Raw genomic sequence first — 23,916 nt, 5'->3', positions numbered from 1 at the left:
GAGGAAAATGCTTGGAGTATCCAGGCACAGGGCATTCATTTGTGTGTGCACGTGCGTGTGGAGTTGTTATGCCTCTTTACGCTAGGCTTGTGAGGGGAGAGAGGGATTATACCATCCAAATGATTCTTTAAAGATACTATGGTATTAAGCCTCAATCCCTCCAGCTGCTCTGGGAGTAAACAGCAAGCGGCAGCATTTGGTGTACCTTAAAACCACGGTGAAGTATATCCCATCCTTCTTCACCATGTAACTGTCCTGAAACCATCTGCTCTTTCAGAGCCGTGACTGCTTTGTAGCACAGTCCTTGGGGGCCTCGGAGCCTCAGCAGATCTTCTGGATGCTGTGAGGGGTGAAGAGATTCCCGAGGTGCTGTGGCCCTCCTGCTTCCTGGGCTGGGTTCACCGATGATGTGGACCAACAAATCTGGAAAGCTCTTTCTGCACTGAATTATAAATATGAATGCAAATTGTGTTCTGAACCAAAAACTACATTTCTTCTAGATGTTTGGCAATAGAATTGATTTTAAAGCATATGAGGTTTGGCTGCACGGATAATCTTCATTTTGTGACTTGGTATTCCTTTAGGGATATGACAGAAAAGTTATTTTAGGGTTAACGCAGTATTATGTTGTTGTGTGTGTATCATTAATGTATTTAAATAGACAGTTCAGCAGTGAGGTATCCCTGAAGGGCTGAGAGCAGAGTGGAAGGGGAGTAAATGAGATGAGACCAGAGCCTGACTGACGAGGGGATAAATAGAGCAGTATGCAAGACTGAGCACGGCCAGCGTATGAGTGAGGGCCAAGAAGGCAGCCGAAGATGGTTTTGTGAGGAATGGGGAGTTCAGCGAAGCCTTTCGGGCACAGAGCGGTGCGGTCATCCTTTTGCGTGCGCGCGAAGACGGATTGTGGCATGGTAAATGGATAGGGCTTGGCACAGGGACACGTGTCGAGGGAGAGCCTGCCAGGAGGGTGGGAGCGAGCAGGACCTGCTGCTGCCAGGGCGGTGGACGGCTCTTGGCGTCGGCGCTGACCAGCGGGCAAAACCTTCGGCGGCCCTTGGTGGATCCTCACGGCAGCCGGGTGGTACGTGTGCTCCGTGCCTTCCTCCTCTTCCCCCATAGCCGCGTGCTGGCAGACGGTTCCCTCTCCGATTCATTGCCCAGCTGATTTCCTCGCTCTGCGGGGAGACGTTTGGAGGGAGGGCAGGGGGAGGCAGACAGCCGCCGGGCTCCCTTCTCCGCGCTGCCCCGCGCGGGAATCGCCTGCAGGGCTGCGAGGAGTCCGGCAAGGAGCCCTGCAGCTGACGGAGCTCGACTCCTACGGATCTCTGTCGCCCTTTGACTGACTTGGGTGTCAGAGAAGGTGTGACCTCTGACTGAAGCTCTTCCTGTGGCCGGAGCATTTCTAAAGGCTTTCTCTAATGTGAATTCTCTGCTGCTGTAATAAGGCCTTTTCTCATGCTGAAGCTTTCCCTCAGTCAGGGTATTTATTGGGTTTCTCGCCTCCGCACAGCTGCCCGTTTTCATGAACCTTTTGTAGCACCTTTGAGACCTCTAGTCCACCATCAGATTTACTTCAGATTGGCCAGCAGGTTCAAAATTTTGGGCAGGGGCCTGGCCATGCAGGGTATGATTGCATATGCTTTGTTCCTAAAGGAAAGCAGAATAAAATGATTCACCATGTTAAAATTTAGATTAATTTATGTTAAGTATTTAAAGACCTGGCTTCTGCTCTAGCTTGGTCCAGGGGGTGATTTGATAAGTCATATGCAGTGAGATGCACACAGCATAAAGAGCTTTGTGGAGCTCTGTGCCACAGTTCCCAGGAGTCAGATGGCCATTTAAAAATAAAAAAAAGTGATTAAAATTAAAAAATAAAAATAAAAAGAAGTCAGGATCCATAGAGTTCCAGCTTAAACAAAAGACAGTGTTTATTCCTGAGGACCAAGTCTTGGAGGCCTCTGAATCATTGCATTTGAGGGCTAAATTTGCACAAAGGAAAGTATCTGTTAATGTCATTATAATGAAGCACAGTGTTTAAAAATTAAAATCAGTTGAATATCAACCCAAAAAGAATTACAGTAAAAACTATCAAGCCCCACTCTTATTTTTCCCTAGAGCATTTGTTTTTCAACTTTCTGTAAGGTCAATTGCTCCTCGAGGCAGAGTAGAAAAAGTAAGTCTGTTTAATATGTTGAAATTTATCCATTTAGCTCTTCCTCCTTGGATAAATCCTTGGAGATGGATTTCTTCTGCCAGAAGAGAAAGGGAGAAAACTTGACATGCTGCAGGTCTTCATTCAAATACATCATCAATTTCCTGATTATAATTGTGTTCATTTAAAAAATGCCCAAAGCTTAATGCATTAATATCTTTATTAAATACATTAAGAGAGAGAAGCTATTAGTTACCTAATAACATATTTTGATATTTAAAAACATGTTAAAATACTCTGTTCACTTGTTTGGGATTATATTTTTCTTCTGCAGGTAAGCTCAGCGCTACTAATGTGAAATGTTGTGTGAGCAAAGGTATCTGACCCTAACCTTTCACTTTATTTTAGTCTCCAAAGAAGAGAAAATAGGTTTGACAGACTCTGTTCTTTGGAGAGAGTAAAAAAATTCAGAATAAAATTTCTGATACAGAGTATTGTCTCATTTAATCAAATCTATAAAGTTTTATCATGTCGTAAGTGCAGCATAAACATGATTAGCTTTTTGGATAGTTTGTGAAGTCAACTGATTAAATAAGATGTATGGCTTATTTCGGGAGAGTATATGACTTTTATGATTTCACAGGGATCATAAATGGTGGGGTTTTGTGTGTGAGGAAACTGTTATCTATTTGTCTGTCCAGTTCCCCCCATTTCACCTGATGGAAAAGGAAAATGGAAGTTGGCTATGTAGATGTAAGCGTTATTGTTCATCCCAGGTGTGCTATCAGAAATCAATCCTAATTATTAGATGATTGATTCTTTCAGTGGTAGGAAAATCACTTTGTTCTTATTAGCGCAGTGTACATATTTATTTTCAGTTTATATTGCATATGACAACTTAAAATTGTTTCAGGCAATAGACCCTTGCTTTCTCATTTTAAGAGGAGACATTTGAGTCAATTCATTACTTGGCTGGTGTCTCTCTCTCTCTTTTGGAATAACAGCATTAATCAAAAGGTTTGTTTTCAACGGGGAAGTTTGGTTATACTTGTTCAACTGTATTAGAAGTCGTTACCTTATCTTTGTCCTTTAATATTCTGTTATTTCTCAGGGTGAGGAAGTACCCAGGCTGTGCAGATATTCTCTACACACCAGCCGAACCGGACTGAAAAGGGAACCAAGCASGGGGATGGGGCTGCCGGTTACCCGCCCCTGAAGCGGGAAGGGGCCGTGGGCCTCGGTCAGCCGTGGGCGAGCAGCGATGCGCCTGCGCAGCTGGCGGCCGAGGCTGGCAGCTCGGTGGTTGGCTGGAGGAAGGCATCCTGGGGGTGGATGTTACTGGACATGGCCAGCAGTGCTCTTTTAATCACAGGAGAGACGAGTTTTATATTAGAAACCACGTTCAGAGACGTGGGAATAGGTCTCTGTCTTTCAAGTTGCGTCATCACAGCTGAAGATATGGAAACTTATGGTAGAATAACTACTAGTGTTTCCTTTTTGCTAACAGAAGAGGCTTTAAAGTGAAGTTATTCCTATATAACTGTTTTGTTCTAAAGCAGAAAAATAGGTAGTCTCCAGTATTGTCTGTTGTTGCAGTCATTTTTCATTTTTCATTTGACCTCAGCAATCAAAAGAAAGTCGTGATGTTGAGAAACTCAGTTTATACTTAACTAAAAAAAACCACAACAACACCAAAAAACCCTGCAAGCATTCCTGGATGTGGTAAAAAGCTTGGAGTTGTGACTCAAGTGCAATTTGATAGTTGGAAAAAAAAGGGGAGCCAGAGCCAGCCCAGGCTTACTCTTTTGCAATTGCTTGGCTCTGTAAGGCCACTGCAGGGTATGGGGAGGTAGAGGGTGGCTTGTGCCCATTCTTCTTTCCTAATATTTTGCTAACGATGCTGGCTGTATACCCAGAAGCGCATAGTGAGAGATGGATGTGTAGAATAACAAAATGCAGTGCAAGAGTGGTCTTCAAGGACCTGATAAACCTCTCAGCAGCACCGGGGAAAACTTTCCTGTAAGCTTTAAATAGCAACCTACATAAAGATGTGAGCTTACTCTAATCTGTCAACATAATTTAAATGAAAAAAATATTCAGGAAATGTATGTGTGCATCCAGAGAATTGAGAGAAGTCTGTGGCTAAAGGGCTGGACCAAGAGTCTATTGTAGTAAGAAGCCAGCTTCTGACTTAGTCTACAGCTGCTTGAAACAAAGACCTATTCTTTCTGCAGCTTATTTAACTAATTCAGTGGGAATGAAAAGAGTTTATCAAACTTGAACAACTTGTTAGAAGCTGAAAAAGGATATTTTCCTTTTCCAGTCTGTGAATAAAAAGTAGGAGTGTGAACTTGAGAGTTGTTTTAAAATTACGCAAGTGTACGTTGGCCTGCGGGCTGATGGTAGACCCTCCGCTAGGTCACTGTGTAGTGGGTTTTGTTGATTAGGTGTTTGTGAAGGCCTAAAGACGGACAAAAGGAAACCTTTTGACAAAGTGGAATTTAGACCATTTGAATATGTTTCTGATCACCATAGATCCTTTGGTTCAATTCATTATCTACTATGAATAATAATCTCCCTGGGTTTTATAATATTAGATGACTCATCTGGCTTTAATCTTTTCTAATCACTGCCACAGCATGTTTCAAAATTGCTGTACAAACAAATTTAAACTACTCTACCATATTTTTTAAATGTAAAAATGTAATTTAGTCCTTGTCAATTCACTCTACTGTTATCTAAGTTTGCTGGGCTGCAAGGCTCTGCTCCGGGGACAAAGCAAGCAATCAGAGTTTGGCTTGGGCACTCCTCCTCTCGTCTCCTGCCCGCCACACTTACCCCTACCTGCACAGCATCCCTTCCTCCTTTCCACCTGCCCTTCCACAACAGAGTACTGATCCTTCTCTTGTAGGATTAGTTTTCAGCCAGTTCAGTGAGTTTGAATGGTACCTTGGCATGTTATGGCAACTGCCCTTCTGGAAGCTTTTATGTCTGCATTTCACCAATAGTGGCAGTTCCTCTGGAGACCTTCCTTTAAGGGCAGTCATTTAAGATTTTTCTTGAGATCTTTGGGCTGGTTGGTATGGATCCTGTTTGCTGGTCAAAAAGTCTTCAAGCCCCAAAGTCGCCCAGTTTTCTCATCCGGTTCCTCTCTAAATGAAGGAGGTTCAGGCTCTCATTGCAGGTTTTTAAATCAGAATGAGTCAGTAGGCAAAAAATGTCTCATCATCTTGGCTTGCGAGAGGTGTTCTCTGTGCTTTCTTTTACAATTACTTATTGTAAAAGCTGGGAAAGCTGGGGCTCAAGCCCAGAAAAGCCTTCTTTAGATAACAACCTTGCAGTTTTTGACCGTACTGTAATGCCATTCACTTTAATTAGACTCAGTGCAGAGAGATTCCAAGATAATGACTTGTGCAAGTTGCTTTGTGGTAACATCGTTATTTAAAGATGAAACATTGTCAGGTCAAGTTACACTGTATTACTGTCAAGGGAGGAAGAATTTAAATGTTCACAATATTCATTTGTTAATGCTGAGACTAAGCAGAAAAGCAGTGGATTAGAGCTCTCCAAATACCCTTAGTTCAGTCTTAGACACATTCACTCTTCCATCAAACGAATGAGCAGCTTTCAAATACAAATGTAGAGAATGGATTAGAGATCCTAGCAAAGCAATGTGAACAGCAGCAAGGCAGAAAACCTGCTCCTATTGGAAAGAATAGCTTAGAATAAGGAATTTCTGTCCTAATTACAAGATCTTCCAAGGAGAACTCTACTGTGGAATGGGTTGTTGAAATACTGTCTGTCACAGCATCTGGAAATCTGATTTTGTGTGTGTGCGCCATGCATCCTTGCAGATTGCTCCGATAACGCGGTTGGCATGTCGTTCCCCTGTCATAGCCACATTGCAGCAGGCCAGAAGGATAAGCAATGTGTGCTTAGAGCTGTTTCAAATTTGCTCGAGACTTTGCAGATGGAAATCAGTATTTTCTAATGTTCTTAGGCTGTTACCGTTTCCCAGCTTCTCGGAGAGCTGTTAGGTGTGCAGCGGAGCAGGCGCGGGGCTGCCGTGCTCTCGGGGGACGCTGCGCAGGCCAGCCTGGCGGGCGGCGATAGCTGCCTCTTATCTGCAGGCCACGCGGTGCCCCGGCTGCCAAGCCATCTGCGAATCGCTGGAGACCGCAGCGTATCACCGGACTGTAAATGCCATGCCAGGAGAAGCTCTCATGTATTTTAGCCTTAAATGACCTACACTGTATGGTACAGTATAATATAATGCAATATTTTACTCTTTGGTATTTTTCTACAGGATTTGTTCAGTTACCTTTTCGACAGCTGAAAAATGAGGCCTGCATCGGCTTCCTTTTGAGGCTAGCCCATGTTTTAAGGACGTAATTAGTTCAAAATGCCTCTGCCTTTTGTGGGCCCAAACATCAATCACAGTGTGATATATTTGAAGCATAACTATTTGTATTCTCAGAGAGGATTTTATCACAAGAAAAATGGGTGGTTTTTTGCTTTTTGACTGTATTTAATCACCTAGAGACAGTCTGATGCTCAAATAACTGGTCTGTTTTGTGTCTTTGCTATCTAGATAAAACATCTGGTTTATCAGTCTCTAGGCAAGAAACATTCCGAAGCTTTTGCCAGTCTTCTGCACCAAAGTGTGCAAGACCGCAGGATTGCCGGCTGGTATGGAGGCTCTCTGAGCTCGGCAGCAAATGCTCCATGCCGGTCACTGATTGCTAGATCACAGTACCCTGAGGAGGTCACTTCTGAGTAGCTCCGACTGCCCTGGTAGGGGCTAATATGTAGTTTGAAAGGCAAATAAGTGGGAGAGTTGTGAGAAGAGGAGGGGAGATTCTCCTATAATCGGTAATTATTAGCATCAGGATTTTCTGCTTACCAGTTTTTCACTAAACCTTCTTTAAAATTTTTAAAGTTCTTGGATAAACACCAGTATGAATAGGCTCATCATGTCCTTATCATCTAATTAAAAAAGAAGAAAAACATAGTATCCCTTCCTGCCTGCTCAGAAAACTTAAATGTTGTATACAGAAATTGCAACTTCTGGAATGAAGTTTTGGGCCTGAAATAAGCAGAAAAATAGATGGAAAAATCTCTGTTTGTTCAAAACGTTGACATGAGRTGGTGCAAGCATTGAAGATGCTCCCTGATGTTATGGGCTGCAACTAGGCTGTTTTTCAGCAGGGACTAAATGCCACCGTTCTCTCTGCTGTTCTCTTTGAGTGGGATGATTCCTTGATTGTAGGAAGCAACAACATTAGGTGATAACCGTTTTTAAATGTCATCTGCTCATAGGAAAAAAATGAAATGGTACTTGAAATGGATTGCGGAGATTCTCATTATACCCTTATTCCTTGATTAGTTAGACAAGAAAATACTGGTAGAATTTTTGCCTTTGGCTGTAGGAAGAGCGATGTGAGGGCAAAGTGGGATTTAAGGAAAGCACGGGAGGACAGTTTTCTTGTGGGAGCCGAGAAGCCGTTCCAAGCATTTGCACGGCCTGAGAGGTGCAAAGCAGAACGGGAGTCTGAGCTGAAGGAAGCAGTTAGAAGAGACAAAATGCAGAGACCCCAAATAATACTGTGAATTCTTCACACAAAAAAAGAAGAAAAGAGGCAGCCTTCAAGTTAGGGTAAGAATATTGTCTCCTAAGAGTTTAATGCACACTCATTTTTGGCTTGAGCTTGGGCTCAAGCTTGTGCTTGGGTATTTGTGAGAGTGTGAAAGCCCACGCTTTAGCTGTCCTTTCTGAGATGTCTGTGCCTCCGTGGCACAGCTCCTACGAGAGACTGGTAGCATTTTATATCGATAGTGCATGGCTGCCTTGTGCACGCTCTCACTTACATTTTTTTAAAGTAATGTTATAATATTTTGGCTCACAGGACTTTGGGGAGGAAGGGGAGAGGTACAGCCACATGTCCTAGGAGCTCGCTCTTTCTGCCTTGCGTTTGACAGACTTGCGCTTGGGACATGAGGATTGCTTGAAGTGTACGCCAGAGCACAGCAGAAATGCTGGGTTTTATTTTGCTCTGAAAGTCATCAGTTAGTCTTACTGAATGACTTCCAAATGGTGTACACGAAGCAGAGCCATGACAAGGGGATGGTGTGGCTTTCGAAGGGGGATTTTAGGAGTTGCTGAGCTCTGGATCAGATGGGTGCCCCGTCCCAGCCCAGGGATGCTGCCTACCCGCCTGTTTGGAGATACCAGTATCTACAAGGTACTGGCCCCAGCAGCTGCCATCCTCGCCTCTCGCCACCCAAAGGAGGGGACTGGTCATGACACAGTCTCTGGCTCTTCCCTTGGATTTGCCAGTTTTGAAAGAAAGCCTGCTCTATTTTTCTCTTGCATCCTGATCGCTGAGAGAAGAATAAGTATGATTTTATGAGATTTAAGAAAGCATTACAGAAATTACCTTTTCTCTATTGTTCAGTTTAAAGCATATGAAAACAGATGACTGCATCACTTTTGAGATAAGGTTTGAAGAACTGTCTGCCTCCTTGGAGCTGAATAGAGGCTAGTGGGAAGATTAAAACAATAAGCTTATTATATTAGTAGTAGTGGGAAAATTCTAAACCCCACTTGTTCAATTATGGTCCCTTAACTATGCTTATTTAGGTTCTTGTAAATTGTAATCAGTAAATTAGAAGTGCTGCCCTCACAGCTCTAGGGTTAGCTTTCAAGGGACTTTTTTTTAATGTTTATAGGGAAACCAAGAAGGGAATTAGTTGTCTGATATGCAAGGTTTGCTCTGGGTAGTGGATGCTGGCTGCATTCTGATATCTATCATTACTAAATGAGAAACAGTGGATGTGCTGCTGCAGCACTGCTCTCTGAACAGAGTAATCTCAGCAAAGACTAAGACTGTGACCATTTTATGTACTATGTGATAAAAATGGTAGCTAAAACCCATTAAAATGAACACAGGCTGATAAACGGGACCATTGCAAAGTCTCCAAAAGGCAGCATATGTTGCTAATAGTTATCTGAGGTAATGCAAGAGGGATGTAAAAACCTCAGTATCTATCACCTTTTGTATACAAATATCATCTGTCGTTTCTTTTTGTGGTGCGTTTCCCTCCCCCCTTTCTTTTTTCCATATTTTGCATCGACAGTTTTAATATTCATGACTTGATACTAAAACCAATCATGTTGCTGCGTCATTCAGAGCTTTTTCTTTCCTCTTTTTACCTTTCTAGATGGACTCTAATTTGCGTCGTGCGGAGACACCATGTTCAAAAAGAAACCCTTCTTCCCTTTCAGCTCATTTAACTGGAGATCTCAGCAGCCCTGGGAAGCAGGTTGCTCAGCTTTTTGCAAGACTCTTACATATCTTTGTAATTTAAAGAGCCTCTTGCCTTCCTGAGAAGTGGTGTCTGTTTTTCAATGCAGATGAATTGTGTATTTGTTGCAAGACTAGGTCACAGAAACTCAAATGTCCTGGCCATATCTTTCCCATTTATTTCTTTTATCTCTCTGTTTAATATAAAAGGAATGGGGCAACATATGCAGCAGCATAACGGTATGTCGTTTGAAAGCAGTTGTCTTCCATTTCCAGGGTAATTGTCTGCTAATATAACTGGGAAATATAATAATATAACTTCTTGCAAGAGTGATCACTAGACTGTACTAGTGTTTCTAGTTCACATTGTGTCTGTACGGTATTTTTGAAAGAAACTGTGGATTCAGCATTATCTCGCTACGTATCATTGGTAAGATATGTTTGCTGAAGTTTTGATAAGCATATTGTCACTGAATGTGGAAACAACTCCATGCAGTGCCCAGACGAGGAACTCCACGTCCCCTGTGTAATGCAGTAACAACAGAATTACAATTACCTTGTGTAAAGTATCGGCTAATGAAGGCAGATAATGGCATTCGCTCCAAAAGCAGATGCTAACTGGCTCCCCGATGCTAGGCAGAGGGCTGCAAAGTGATACCAGCTGGAGGGGAGAGAAAACAGCTGAAAAAGGCATTACAGAGAAGATGCCTTAGATGCACATTTGTTTAAGCAGTAAATACTTGTTTGAAATAATCTTATGAGATTCTTATTAAGAGGCAAACTGAGACTACGGTTAGAACGTTATAGGAAGTCAGCTGGGTGCCCAAAGCATATTTGTATGCAGATGGGATGAGTTACATGACGGCCCCGCTGGGAATGGTGTGTTGTTATTCACATTGCAATGGCTCGCTAGCGAGGACGGCCCTTGGAAGAGAGCTTAATCGGAGGAGGTGGCGTTTGCAGGAGCCGGAACCTTCTGCTGTTCAAGGAAGAAGCAGCATGCCCCGCTAAGGGAGGCTGGTGTCTAAAGCAGGGTATCTCTGCTCAGCTGTATGTGCACCAACACGCACGCACACACGTGCAGCTTCCCCAGCAGTACGTGATGCCGGTGTCCTCTTGCCGTGCTCGGAGGGGCGCTCAGCGCCTGCGCGGTTTCCTTCGTAGCCTCCCGCTGGTTCGCCACTCCATCGCCTCAGCTGTTTAAAAGCATTGCTTCCTAAATGGATACCCTAATTTCACAAAGGGCTCATCTGTGCAGGAGTTTTTCCTGTTGTGAGTACAGATTTTTTCCCCCCCCCCCAAACAAAAAGACACCCCCCCAAAAAAAAGGCTTTTTGCCTTTTTAACAAATAAAATAAGTCAAGACAAGAGGATTAAAAAAAAGTTATTACCCTTAGAGTTGGTCTCTGTTTTTTGCCCCGTGACATTTTTCTTCGTACCGGGAAGAATTGTTCCCACGGAGATACCGAGACTGTGGTTGGAGCGCTGAGCTGGGAAGTGGTTCCCCAGATTTCAGGTCCTGGCCCAGCGCAGGCAGGTCAGAAACTTCAATGTGGATCTCTCTCATCCCAGGCAATTGCCCTAATTGCTAGTTTCTGGAGCACTAACGCTCATACTTGTAGTTTCAGCCCAACATGGAAAAGGAATATATGTTTATTTTAAAACTTCTAATATTTTTTTTCCCGAGTGAGGAGCATTTTGTGCTGCTCCAGCAGGAGGAAACACTGCAAAGCTTATGGCGGGCTTAATGGTGCTGGTGGTCCCAAAAGGTACACGTGTGCGGCTCGAGGAGGGAGCGATCTGTCAGTGTGCACGGTGTCACAGAGCTACTAGCATCAGGCTCGTGTTCGGGAATTTAAAAGAGTTTTACCGACAAACAAGAAATGAGCTTTGAAGCAGTCCCTAAGGATATGCTTCTTCATCTGTACAGCGTTTCAGTGTGTGTTCTCTCCTTGCTCCTCAGCCCCTTTTCTGTGCATGTCATTGAGTTGCTAAAAACATGCTTGTAGATGTGTGCTTTGCTCCTAGCAAATGAAGATGAGATGTGTTGTCCATAGCAATGAAACGAGCTGCGGCAGAGCAACGATCAGCCAGCTATGCCTCTCTGGAGCGCCGATCCTTTGCTCTATCTGCAGAAGTAGGAAGCCACTTTTCTGGTGATGACTGTTCCTAATGATCCCGAGGCCAAGATACCGTGCCCGGGCAGGAAGCGCCGTGCAGCTCCTTGCTGCGCTGTAACAAGTTCAGGTTTTTGGCTAATTACAGCAGGCAGAAAGTTTCTTAGTGGTCTTCAGGTCAGGACTTTGGTCAATGGGAAAAGAAGTTAAACCTTGGCAGTGTGAATAAAGCATCCATGGCAGCGTATGTGCTTGCATCTGCTGTGCTTTCCTACACGCTGTTTTCAAGACCTTTCCTTGTTTACTGTTTTTCTGCAGACGGGTATCCTGCATACCATGCTGAAAAATAACGCTTTCCAAATTCAGGTAGTGAATGACACCCCTAATTATTTCCTAACTAGTGGGGTCAAAATGTATATTAAAGAACTGTGCAGAAACATTGTTTACCATTTAATGCAATTATATGAGTTTGGGCACATAATTGATAGTAATAGGCAAGGTTTTTAATTTGTTACGGTAGTCTGCTTTTGTGCAGAGCTCTGCAGGGCTTTCCCGGCTCGGCTTTCCAGGGACTGCATTTGATCCTTACTGTGCATCCCCCAGCTTTTTATGCCCAGGCCAGCAGGGATTTGAGAGAGGCGGGAAAATACAGGCCTGAAAATACAACGATGGGAGCGGTTGTTCGTGTGCGCGTTCCTGGGAGCGCCCAGGGCTGGAGGCAAGGCTGCTCGCGCTGCCCCTGCGGGGCCACCAGAGCTGCCACAGCCGGCGACGGCTTGTGGTGCGCCTTACGGAAAAGGGGGCCCGCGGCAGGTCCTGAGGAAGGTGGCATCTGGACGCGGGCTGCTGCGGTCCGAGCAGCGTGCTCAGCCCACAACTTGCTGAGGAAAGAGATGCGCCTGGGGTGGATCCGAGTTTGGCCAAATCCCCCTGGCAGTCTGCACGTGGCCCATGGGCTGGGTCGCAAACACCCCTACTTGATCGTTTTTCTTCCAGCTCTTTTATTCACTTTTAGTGGATTCTTTCTCACCTTCCCCTCTTCCTTGTTGTCATGGAAACATCCACTACAGCAGTTGAATCATACTGTTAAAATATGCTGCCCCATGGTGGAATGGTAATAGCTAATATTGATCCAGCTACTGCTGCTGACTCAGGGGTATGGCTGAACATATAATATCTCTTCGTTCTCTTATTAATGCATAATGCATCAGTCTCTTTCACCTTGGGCTTTGTACTCAGGTTGGTATCTAGTCACAGCAAAATTTCTTGATCTGCTTTTTTAGTGTGTGGCCCAGCTGAAGCATTGGCTGCAGCTGGTGTTATGAAGCTGGCTTTAAAAACCGTGTCTGAGTCAGAATAAAGCTGGCAAAGGACAGTGGGACAGAAAAAGCTACCTTTTCCTGTGACTGACCTCTGTAATCAAAAGTTATGGGTGTTTGTATGCCAGCATCGAAAAGACATTCAGATGCAGCTGTCAGCATGCTCGGTTCTAGCGACATGCAACATGCTCCAGATAACTTTGGAAATACGTTGCATCCTACCACGGAAGTGGTTGAAATGTAGATGTGAGACAAATAACTACCTTGATATCAAGTGAGGCTGCATATAAAAACTTAATCATTCATATGCATTGTCACGGACATCTGCTTTGAGTAAGCCTCTGCACAGCAGCAAATAAGTTTAAGTAGAGCACAGCAAGCATATTCCTGAGTCATGGTGAGATGTGTTTGCAGTACATGTGTAAGGGAAGCATTCCAGTTTTCCACAATGGTTAATTAAGCAGCTCCAACTTTATGAGTTTCCTGAAATTGATAGTTTTTGCTAGGTAAGACTGAGTTGCCTCTGGAATTCCCATTTACACTTCTTTCAAAAAAAAAAGTTTTGTTTTAGAACTGGTCTGTTGCATAAATAGTTAAAATGATGCAGTTTTAAAGTGAATAGTATTTGCATTTTGTTCTGTGAATGAGATGAATGATACAATGACAACTGGGTGGACTGTTTGCAGCAGGAACTGAACCTGAGCTCCCACAGCCCAATCTAAAAATACATAACTAAGAGCAGTCTCATTTCTCTCAGCGGCCTTAGCTATTTAGAAAGAGAGTGGAGGCGAAGCATGGGTCAGGCACAGCAAATAGCATTTTAGGTTCTGTGCTGGAAAGACCTCTGTTAACAGAGAGCAAATGCCGAGAAAACATCCACTTGTAGTGTGTTTGTGTGTGTTCGTAAACATCTGCATATAACTTACTTTATATTTCTTTATCTTTGAAGAAAAAATTAGGCAAAGATATGCAGATCTGCTGGGAGAGTTGCACATTATTGAGCTTGAGAAAGACAAAAATGGACTTGGACTGAGCCTTGCTGGGAACAAGGACCGATCTCGCATGAGCATCTTTGTAGTTGGTATCAATCCAGACGGACCTGCAGGACGAGATGGGAGGATGCATATTGGCGATGAGCTTTTAGAGGTAAGTGTTTTCTTTAACTGCTAAATAAAGTTCATATGGAGAGAGCGAGGGAAGCAGAGGCACTGGTGAAGCTATCATTTGAACCTTAAGTAAAGCCTGCAAATGGAATTATGTGGCTGAAGCAAGGAACTGCACTGATTTATGCCAATTGAGAACATGGCCTTTGGCAGGTAAATGTGTTTCCAGTGAAACAAAAATCATTGGCCTGTGGAAAACTAATGTCTTGTCAGTGAAGTCTGTGCTCTCAGCATGTTCACCAGCTACGCTTAGGGAGGGACTGCTGAAAGGCAGGAAGGGAATATTAAATCTGTCCTCATAGTGCATATGTAGTTTCAAAGGGAAATTCACACCTTACGTTAAAAAAAACAGAACCCCCTCAATGTTCCCATATGTGTTTTTATAGATGAGAGGGATATCCCCTAACCTGAAAATGAAATAAAATTTCTTGCTATAATCTGTTTTGATCTGTTGTAACTTAAAATACTACCCCATTATTTTCTTTAGTCGTGTTTGGCACAATTTCACCCACAAGGCGAGAGAGCATCAGCAAGTATTTTGTCTTCACTTTTTCCCCCATCTCCTTGCTTCATCTTCAACCTGAAAACACAGTTTTCTTGCACTTCATCTGATATTTGGCTGTTGCAGAATGGCACTTTGCTCAGTACCTGCTGTGGTTCCCCACATCACAATTGCTTCAAAGGTTTGAAAAATCAGCCATCCCTGGGGATCTTGCCGTTCCAGAGAAGCTTTCCCTGAAGAGTGGGTTTATGCTGACCCGCTGCTCTCCCCGGGTGGTAAATTTCCATCTTTCAGCAACTCTGTGGCATCAGAGCACCAACTATTTTCTCAATTTTCTTGACTTGAAAAAGGGCAATTTGGCTACCTGGGGATACCTTGGGAGAATTCAGAATTGCCTAAACATTTTTCACTGTCTAACAGTTGCATAATTACAGGTTTTCAATACACATGGTAAAAGAAAGGCTTGTTTTGCTATAATAATCACACCATCTGAAATTTATTATTTTCTTTGTAAGTGTGATAAATGCTCTGAAGGTCTCTATTCCTTACTGAAGTTTGCTAGGCAAATAACTTCCTCCTTCAAACTTATGTTCTTTCCTTCACTGGTTCCAGATTCCAATTGTAAAAAAAAATTAAAACTGACAAATTTCACGTGTATGCCAGTTGAAGGGACCCATGGTGCTGTTTTCCTCTGTGTGTATCACGGACCAGGTAGTTTAGGGCAAACTTGAAAGAGCCCGTTGTATTGATACTTTCCCAAACAGAAGGCTTCACTGAGGTTTTCTTGTATCTCCCAAGTTATTCCTCGTGGTGGTTGTTTGATCTACTGTTAAGTATTGCTGTACTTGAAAGATGCACCATCTGTGATTAATTACAAATATTTCAAGGCTTGGGATTTACACGTGGGAGCTGCGCTATGAGTATCATTTTCAAAAGTGTTCTTGTTGCCCTAACTCAACTCCCTGTCAAGCTGGAGACAAAACGATTGTTTTCTTCAGTGGAAGAAAAGTGCTCACCATTTCAAAAACGCCACACTTCAAATAAACTGAAAGTCAAAGGGACTTTAGTAACTACCTCTCTCGTTTACCCTTGCAGTCAAATTAAAGGTATGTCGCTCGTGGTCAGAAGTGTCATCGCTTTCATGAAATGATGTGGGGTCCTGCCTGGTCCCCAGGGAGTATGTATGCGGTGTCAAAACGTCCTCCTGGGTTACAAAGGAGTGGGTTGTACATTAGTCAGGGACAGACAGCTCATGTTCACACCAGTGGTCAATTATTCAAAGCTTTGGGGTTTTGCCTTTTTTAAAAGCATTTCAGTGTTGCATGTAAGCAGCACTGAAATGGAACTAACAGGCATTGACATTGGCAGGTTTTTTCAATAAGTGTAACCATTAGGAGCCCTCATACTTGTGAAGTATACTGGTCACCAGGGGCAGGAATGTAATTTCATGCTACTTCCATGGCAGTGACGCAGAGCTTAGGGTGGTTAACTAGTTATACTTGCAATGTCTTTTACAATAAAGTATGTTAAAAGAGCGCTATCTGCAAGCTCAAAGCACTCGGAAGTTAGGAAATGAGAGAATTCAGATTGGTTGGTTCTCTCCAGTTAAAATCATAAAATTAGAGACTGTTAGTGCAGTCTTAAGGCACTGCAGTATCCTTGCTTCAGTCAGTACATGGGATGGACAGTCTTCACTGATGGAGCAACTTAACTTCTCTTCCTTTGGGTAGTGCTTCACTACACCTAGATTTGCTGGTGCTGCTGGCCATTGCCTGGTAGTCACTTAGTTATTCCGTAGGAAAAACACAGCTGTTCAAAATTCATAAGCATTTTAACCCATTTTCACAGTATTTTTATCTGCTCATCAGCAAGCAGACAGACCAAATCATCCATCACATAATTGGATGTTTTAAGTATATTTGCATCTGCATCTTTGATTACACATGAGTTTTGATGCTTGAGAATGGCAGCAAGAGAAGGGATTCGTGTCTTAGGAAGCCTCTAGCATTTCTGCCTACTGTCCCGGGTTGCCCTAGTGAATCCATAAAGACGGTGGGCACTACTGCACTTACAGATTATTTCCATTGGCTATTGATAGGGGAAGATGAATGGGTGCCCTTACATGTATTTTAACTCTTCATTTTCTTTTGAGTCAGAGTTTGATTGGATTAAGTTGAAGGATGCAGGATGCTTCCAGACAGCCTCAGCTCCTTGTTCACAAAGTCTTTTGTCACTGAATTAATGAGATATCATCTCACTTTTAGCTTCTGCAATCAACATGGGGCAAGATGCTGGCTCATTTTTAAAGCAGGTCTGGCCTATACACTGAGTGAGATCCAAGTTACATTAAAAAATAATGCTTACATGCAATTTTTGATAAGACTTCTGTGATGTAATTTGGATGGGTGTGCTGCTGAAGAAAACAGCTATTTGAGGGAGAAGGTCCTTTAATCCTACTTTCATACTCTTCATGGAGAAAAGCGCTTGGAGCAATATTTGGTCCCTGCGCACAAGAATGTATTTTTAACATTATACACAGTTCTGCTTTTTTGTTCTTTTTCGAAGTGGAGAAGAACCATATGTGGTGCTGCTGCTTCGCACTCTTGCTGTGTTAGTGCAGGTGTCTGCACTGCTTCCAGTCTTATTAGTTTGGACGTGGTCCTGCCACGGGCTGCGGACAGCCTGGCCCGCAGAGTGCTCCCGCGGGGCTGGACCTGTGCTGTGACCCCCGCTGCTCGGGAGCTCTGCGTGGGTCTGTCCCTCCGGTGGGTTTTATTTGCACCGAATAATCCGCCCAAGTATTATTATCTCTCCGTAAGAGAGTCAGCTGTATTCCTATTAATAAAGTAAGCTGTACAGAGCCCTATTCTGCTAGTCAGCTACTGGTCGTAGGGTCTTCTGCCCTCCTCCTCCTGTCCCTGGTTCCCTCGCTGCAAATGGGCAGGAGGTGGAGGGAGCTGCTCTTCTGCTGCGTGGTTGCTCTGCACTGGGAAGCCACAGCACTTCTGAAGGACTGAAAGCCAGTCTTCATAGCCGAGAATCAATGCACGAATTTCTCTCTTGTCCATTCTGGGCTGCTGCACCAGAGGCAATTAATTTTTATGCCATTTTTGTCATACCTCAAAGCCCAATCAGGAGGCTTTTGTGCTAAATGTGTTTTTTTTACTGCAATTTTATTTTAAGATTCTTGAATAAATATAGGTGATGCTATAATAATAGAATGTATATCAGTTATTTGCCCAAGTTTTTTTCGTAAATGAACTACCCAGCCAATATCATGGCATCACTTCTGCTTTAGAATATAGGGGGTTGATGTTTCATTCTCAGTTTATTTGTTGTGGGATTTTTTTTTCCTTTAATTTTTTATTTCAAGTTAGTTACTTAGGATTAGGCAAGTAGCACCATCCCTCAAGAGGGATAATAACTTTTCCATAGAAAGAGAGAAGGGTTTTTGCCTGAGAAAAGAAGTCATCTTGGATGATTCAGACTTTCATTTTTTTTCAATTCCCATTTAAAGCATGTAGTCATTGCTTCTCTTCTTGTTTTGAGATTCATTTCCTGAAGGTAGAGGTAGAGGGATAGTGCCCTTTTGGTCTTTTCATATAAGCATACAGATACTTTTTTCATATACTTTTTAGAGATTATTGATTAAGGTTAGTGTTAGGTGGTGATTTTTAAATTGCAAAATTAGATAAAGCTATGATCTGAAAATTTGTTGTTCGTGAGGGCATGGGCAATCTGCAGTTTGCTCTCTTGCCCTTCTTTTTCTTTCCGTTCTCTATGTAGGAAAGAACAGGGATTAGTTGCTGCCTAGTCAATGGGGCAAAGCCAAATTGCAATGCAGGGCAGGGAATTTTCGGTCTTTATGGAATTTATGGTCTGTTGGTCTCTTGAGGTGCACGTGTTTGAACATGTGCTGGGTAAGAAATTGGGTGAGGAAAGAAGTATTCACATTCTAACTGATTATTTTTTCTTTCCACTGTTTTTCTCATATTTATTCGCTGAGGGTTTTTTGTGTGTGTTTTATGGATTTTCAGTTTATATAATTTGACTTATGAAAAATTTTTGAAACTTTTCCCATTGTTTCATAGAATCTGGTTAAATCTCAAAATGTTACAATTCCTGTGGTTAGAGGGAACCTAATGCATTGTTACAAAGAAATAATTACAGAAAGCTAATCTGTTGTGTCAGGTTTTTTATTGGTTTTGTGGTATCATTTGACTTGATTTTATAAAAATCAGATACTATTAATTTCATGGTTTTCTATTACTGCCACATAGTAAAAACAAAACTCCTCTTTTTAATATCCATATCTAATTTTTCTCTTCTGCAAATTAAAGTTTGAGAAGCAAACAATCCTTTCAGGGTTTTTTTTCTCTTAATTTAAAAGTTTGCATGTCAGTGCATTTGTGCTTTCCTGCTGCTTTAGTGTATGAAACTGTAAAACAAAAATTTTTTAGGTGCGGGCAATAGTAAATTTGGGATATGTGCTAAAATGAGCCACAAAACACTGTAGAGTTATATTAAGGATCCAGCATTAAACCTTGTGTGTGCTGGCCTGGCCTCATATCTGTGGCAGGTTTTTTCCTTTCTCTGTGCTCTGCTATCTTTCCAAGAAGTTATGTAAAAATGCATTTAAAGAATCCACTTCTTTTAGAGAAGGGGGAAAAAAAATTTGACGAATCTTTAATGGGAAAAATAAAGCACAGATTTGTAGGTTTTGACTCCCAGAATACTCATTTGGTTAATCTGACGTTATCCTGTATTTAAATTGAGAGATTTGAAGTGGTGTTGCTTATGAAATCCTAGATGTTCTCCTTTTTTTTTTTTTAGTAAGCTTTTGTGCTTCACTCGTCACTCATCTGAAGCCAATGCAACATCAATTTACTTTGCAAAAGAAAGTGACCTTTTTTTAAAAAAGAAAAATTAATACTGTCTGTAATAACTTATGTGAGACAGTCCAAAACCTTGTGGAGATATATTACTTTGATTACTCTTTCATTTTTGTATAATTAAATAATTAGAACTTACAGACCCTGCTCATAGCTAATTAAATTTTGGACTGTTTGATACATCTACTGAACAGGATTAATTTAGCCAGTGTAAAGACTATAAATTCTAATCTGAAAAGTCTGCTGTTTGGAAAAATTGATGGTAGTTTAACTAACTCCAAACAATTTGTAAAACATACAGTATTCACAGGGAATAATTTGTTTTTAAACTGAGAGAAATTACGTCAACAAACTCACTGAATATTAGGAGTCTACTTTGAACCCACAATGCAGCTTGGTATTCACTTCTGCTGCTGTATTTTTAAGCTTGACTTTGGTTAGCAAAGTGTGGTCTAGGATGTTGCCTCTCACAGTACCTTGCCAGCTGTGCAAAGAGCTATGATCGAATGCACTGACAATATCACACAAGACTGTAAGACTTTTGGTCAATTATTTCCTGTTTGAGTGACAAAAAATCTTCCAGGAAAACAAAACCAAAATCTGATATAAACATTTCCATGAATAATGAATGAAAAGTTGTTCTATAATCGTTAGTAAATTGTTCCTCTGCTTTGTTATCCTTATTGTTTTATAAATTAGAGTTGGTATACCAAATGTGAATGTAAATATTAAGTTGTAAACGAAGAGTGGGAGAAAAGTATGAAGTATTAAAATGATTTTGGCTGCTCCCTTTGGAAGGGTGTGCAAACACTCAAACTCCAGAGAGGTGCATTAATCTACTTAGGAGGCTCAGAGTAAGAATTTTGACAGAGTTAAATAGCAGATTATTCTGCATACTTGGAAACATCTGATGCTTGCTTAGAAGGAAGACATTGGATTAAATGAACCGTGAACCTGAACTAACATTATAACTCCAAATACTATTTAATTTCTTTTTCTTAAACTTCAAAGATTTGCCTTCTTTTGGGGGCAAAAAAAAAACCCAAAAATATTAAATACAGCCTTGCATGAGTTCCCATGTTCACATTTAGTTTTCATTTTTACCTGGAACAGAGTAACTGTTCATGACTGCTCTTGTAAAGAAATACCTTGCTTTGGTTTTGGTAGCAAACACCAAAGCCAGCTCAGGTGTTTAGAGTGTTGGGTAAATAACTGTTCTTCCACAGAACATTTTTAGCTTGATGCTTATTCCAGTCTGAATTATAGAAATTGAAGAAAAATAGATCTGGTAGTCCTGTTCCCTACTCTCAGTGAAGGATGCTTTCCTTGACTACCTTTTTGAGTGACTGCCTTTGCTTCAGCTTAGCTTTAAGTCTAGAAATCAGCAGGGTAGAACTAAGACTGCTCAAGGGTTTTTTCAGTCTCCTTGATGTAGGGTTTTTTTGTTTTTTTTTCATGACTCAGCTCAGCTTTTCCCAGCTTTGAAATTTGTTGTGGTGTTCACATTTACATTATGTTCTGCAGACAGTGTTCATGGTTGCAGTTTGAGCAATGCTTGACCCGAAAGGTAGGCATCCTGTTAGGATACGTCTGAGGCAGGAGGCATTGAAGAAGGGGAGCTGAAGCAGAAGAAAGGCAGGATGTTGCAGGTGGTCTGTGGTGGAGCAGGGTGTTAAACCCGAGTCCCTGCCATCCACTGTAGTACCTCAACCAATATATCGTTCTCTGCATCAGTCCTCCTCCATTTGCCGTCGTAAGGAAGTCTTGCGTAGCTCCAAAGTACCAGTCGGCATTTACTGTGTCACCACAACTCCCTCCCTGTCACACAGCAAGGATATCGATGTACCTCTCTTCTCATCTTTCTTCATAACTTGGTCTTTATCCCTTCAGTCAGTTTGGTGGCTTGTCCCATACGCTCCCCTGATTTCGCTGTTCATTCCTGGTGCCAAGGTGCAGAGCACTAAACATGGTATTACCTCTGCACTCCCACTGGGGTGTACTGCTGAATGCCAGGCTTGCTCGTGAAATGAATGAAATGTTTTTAATGTTACTGTTTTCTGCTGCAGGTTTGTTTGGTGCTCTGACACTGATTGTATGTCTGGCTGGCTTGAAAATAACTACTGTAGTCATCTTAGATATTTAGACAGCTATTGCCCGTGTTGAACTCACTGGCTGAGCATGACACTGAGAAACAGTAGGCATCTCATTTAACTCAAACTGGGAAAGGACATCAGGTTCCTGAAGAAAGAGAAGTCCTGAAGCACCTACCTTTAGAGCCATGCTATTTCCCTGAGAAAACTACAGCATTTGTTTGCATGCAGAAAAGTTGTCCACAGTAGTACTTTGTGTTTGTTGCTGTAATTAGGTGTTTGGACCTTAACAACAAAAGTCATGTGGCATATCCTTGAATTGTTCTTTCTGCCTCACACTGCTATCGGTTTGGTTTCTATCAGTGGAAATGAGGAATCAGCACAGTCCTTAGAGCAACTATTCCTAAACTGCTAGTTGCCTATAGGTAAGGTATAGGAGAGTCTGTCTTTGCTGTTGTCCTATTTATATGATTCTTTGCAGATCAAGTTATCCTCAAATAATCTAGAAACAAAACTTTAACTTTCGTTTTATTTCTGGTAATGGATCTACGAAGGACACTAAAAGACTTCTCTCATTTATGGGTTATTAGCAAGACTAAATTATCTCTGTGTTGGCTCCTATTTTGTATTGGTCTAAAATAAAACTTGGAATGCTTGGTTATTAATGCAGCATTTATTCTTTGATAAATTAGTGCCTAAGATGTTAAAAACGTAGTATTTTAAAATCAGTTCTAAGGCTGCAATTTTATGGTGCATTTTGGAATCAGGATGAGAAGAAGCGTGTTCTTAAAATCAGATCATTATTCTTTTGAAAGGGATGATAAGAAAACTAATTTAGTGTTGAATTGTTGTGTCTGAATTCCAGGCTACTCCCTGTCCTCCTCCTGGTGTTGACTGATGGAAGGGAAATAGCTTTGGAGTCTAGGACGGAGCTGAGTACTGAGGGGGGCCGTAGTGCCTGTTTCCTCCTATGCGCTTATCATGGGTGATGTCTCTCTAGAGCACAGCTGTGCTAGCAAAATGCTCTTATTGTAATGTACAACTTCTCAAAAGGAATGTGACTTACCTTTTATGCCCTGCATTTTCTTTGAGTCTTACCTCATTAGCCCACAGTAAATTTGGAAGTCTTGCATTGTGTGGTGTAAATTCAAAACAACACATGCCTGTTTTTAAATCCATTTTCATGAAAATTGTCATTTTTTTTAACAGATAAACAATCAGATATTGTATGGAAGAAGTCACCAGAATGCTTCTGCAATAATTAAGACTGCCCCATCAAAGGTCAAGCTAGTTTTCATACGGTAAGACAGTTCTCATCAAAACGTGTTTTTATATTTTAGCTCATTACATTCATGGCCTGGTTTTGTCAGTGCTAAACTTCCTGAGTTCCCTTTGAAGTGAAGCAAACCTTTTCCTTGACTAGCGGTCTCAGAGCTATTGAAGAGTTCTCCTTAATAATGTTAAAAATAAGATCTAATGTAATTGAATGCCTGTTTTGGAGTGTCTGCTAGAAGCTTAAGCTGTCCCTCTTAGGCTTGAGAGCACCCTGGTAAGAGCTTCTTTCCCCCAAGCTAACTAAGATGCTGCAGGTTGGTCCCAGCTAGCACGGAGAAGGGACGTGCACCTTGCTGCAAGCCGGCACGCAGAGGGAGCTAAAAGGGTGCACAGGCTAAGAGGAGCTGTTGCGGGGAGAGTGGGCAAGTGTGAGTATCTGCTCGATACACATTTGAGGGATAGCTTTGGATGGGCTTGGGAATTCCCTTGGGATTTAAAAGGTGGGCTAGGGCTTGTTTGTACAGAGGGGAAACCTGCTTTTGACAAGGAGCCCTGCAGTGGCTGTGTGTAGGAGGGAATACACTAAGACCTGTATAATCTTTCAGCTACATAAGAATTACATGTGGACTTTCTTTTACTCCAAGCATGAAACTTTTTCCTCTCGGTCTGTGACACCCCTCCATGTGTCCCCTCCAGTCTGTAGTTCAGAAAATGTTACTGTTATGACCCTGGGCAGGGAGTCTGGGAAGAAGCTGTCTCTTTTCCAGAGTTCATATATGCTTTAGTACTTTGGAGTTTCATGAATGCATCTATATCTGCTCTGACTTCTGTTGGGCATTTATCCCCGTGCCAGTGTATATTGTGATCTTCTCATCAACATATACATCATACTGTATACAGTTTGGTATCCTTTGCTCATGCACAGCCTGTGAGCATGTAATAATTGGGGGGTGAATGCATATAAATGTATACATTTACTGGCATGGCTCTGTCTGGTACAGCAAACACAGAAATGATGGAAGAGCAGCATTAGCGCAATGAAGAATGAGTTGCTATACTTGGCAGCACAGAGGATCCAGAGGAGATTAATGATCTTGCC

General features: G+C 42.1%; 1 protein-coding gene across 10 annotated transcripts in view; it reads left to right on the top strand.

Moving 5' to 3' along the window:
* Nucleotides 1–23,916, top strand: part of PATJ (PATJ, crumbs cell polarity complex component) — a 160,577-nt gene that overhangs the window by 83,431 nt on the left and 53,230 nt on the right. For all 10 annotated transcript variants that reach the window (XM_026074452.1, XM_026074451.1, XM_026074458.1 and 7 more), the window contains 2 exons: nt 13,845–14,041; nt 22,752–22,843. In XM_026074452.1, coding sequence (XP_025930237.1) covers nt 13,845–14,041; nt 22,752–22,843 — 289 coding nt within the window. The remainder of the gene's footprint in view (nt 1–13,844; nt 14,042–22,751; nt 22,844–23,916) is intronic.

The sequence above is a fragment of the Apteryx rowi genome, unplaced genomic scaffold (genome assembly GCF_003343035.1).
Source record: "Apteryx rowi isolate R43461 unplaced genomic scaffold, aptRow1 scaffold_39, whole genome shotgun sequence".
NCBI classification, from domain to species: Eukaryota; Metazoa; Chordata; class Aves; order Apterygiformes; family Apterygidae; genus Apteryx; species Apteryx rowi.
Note: the sequence above shows the minus strand (reverse complement) of the source record. Positions and strands in the feature narration are given on the sequence as shown.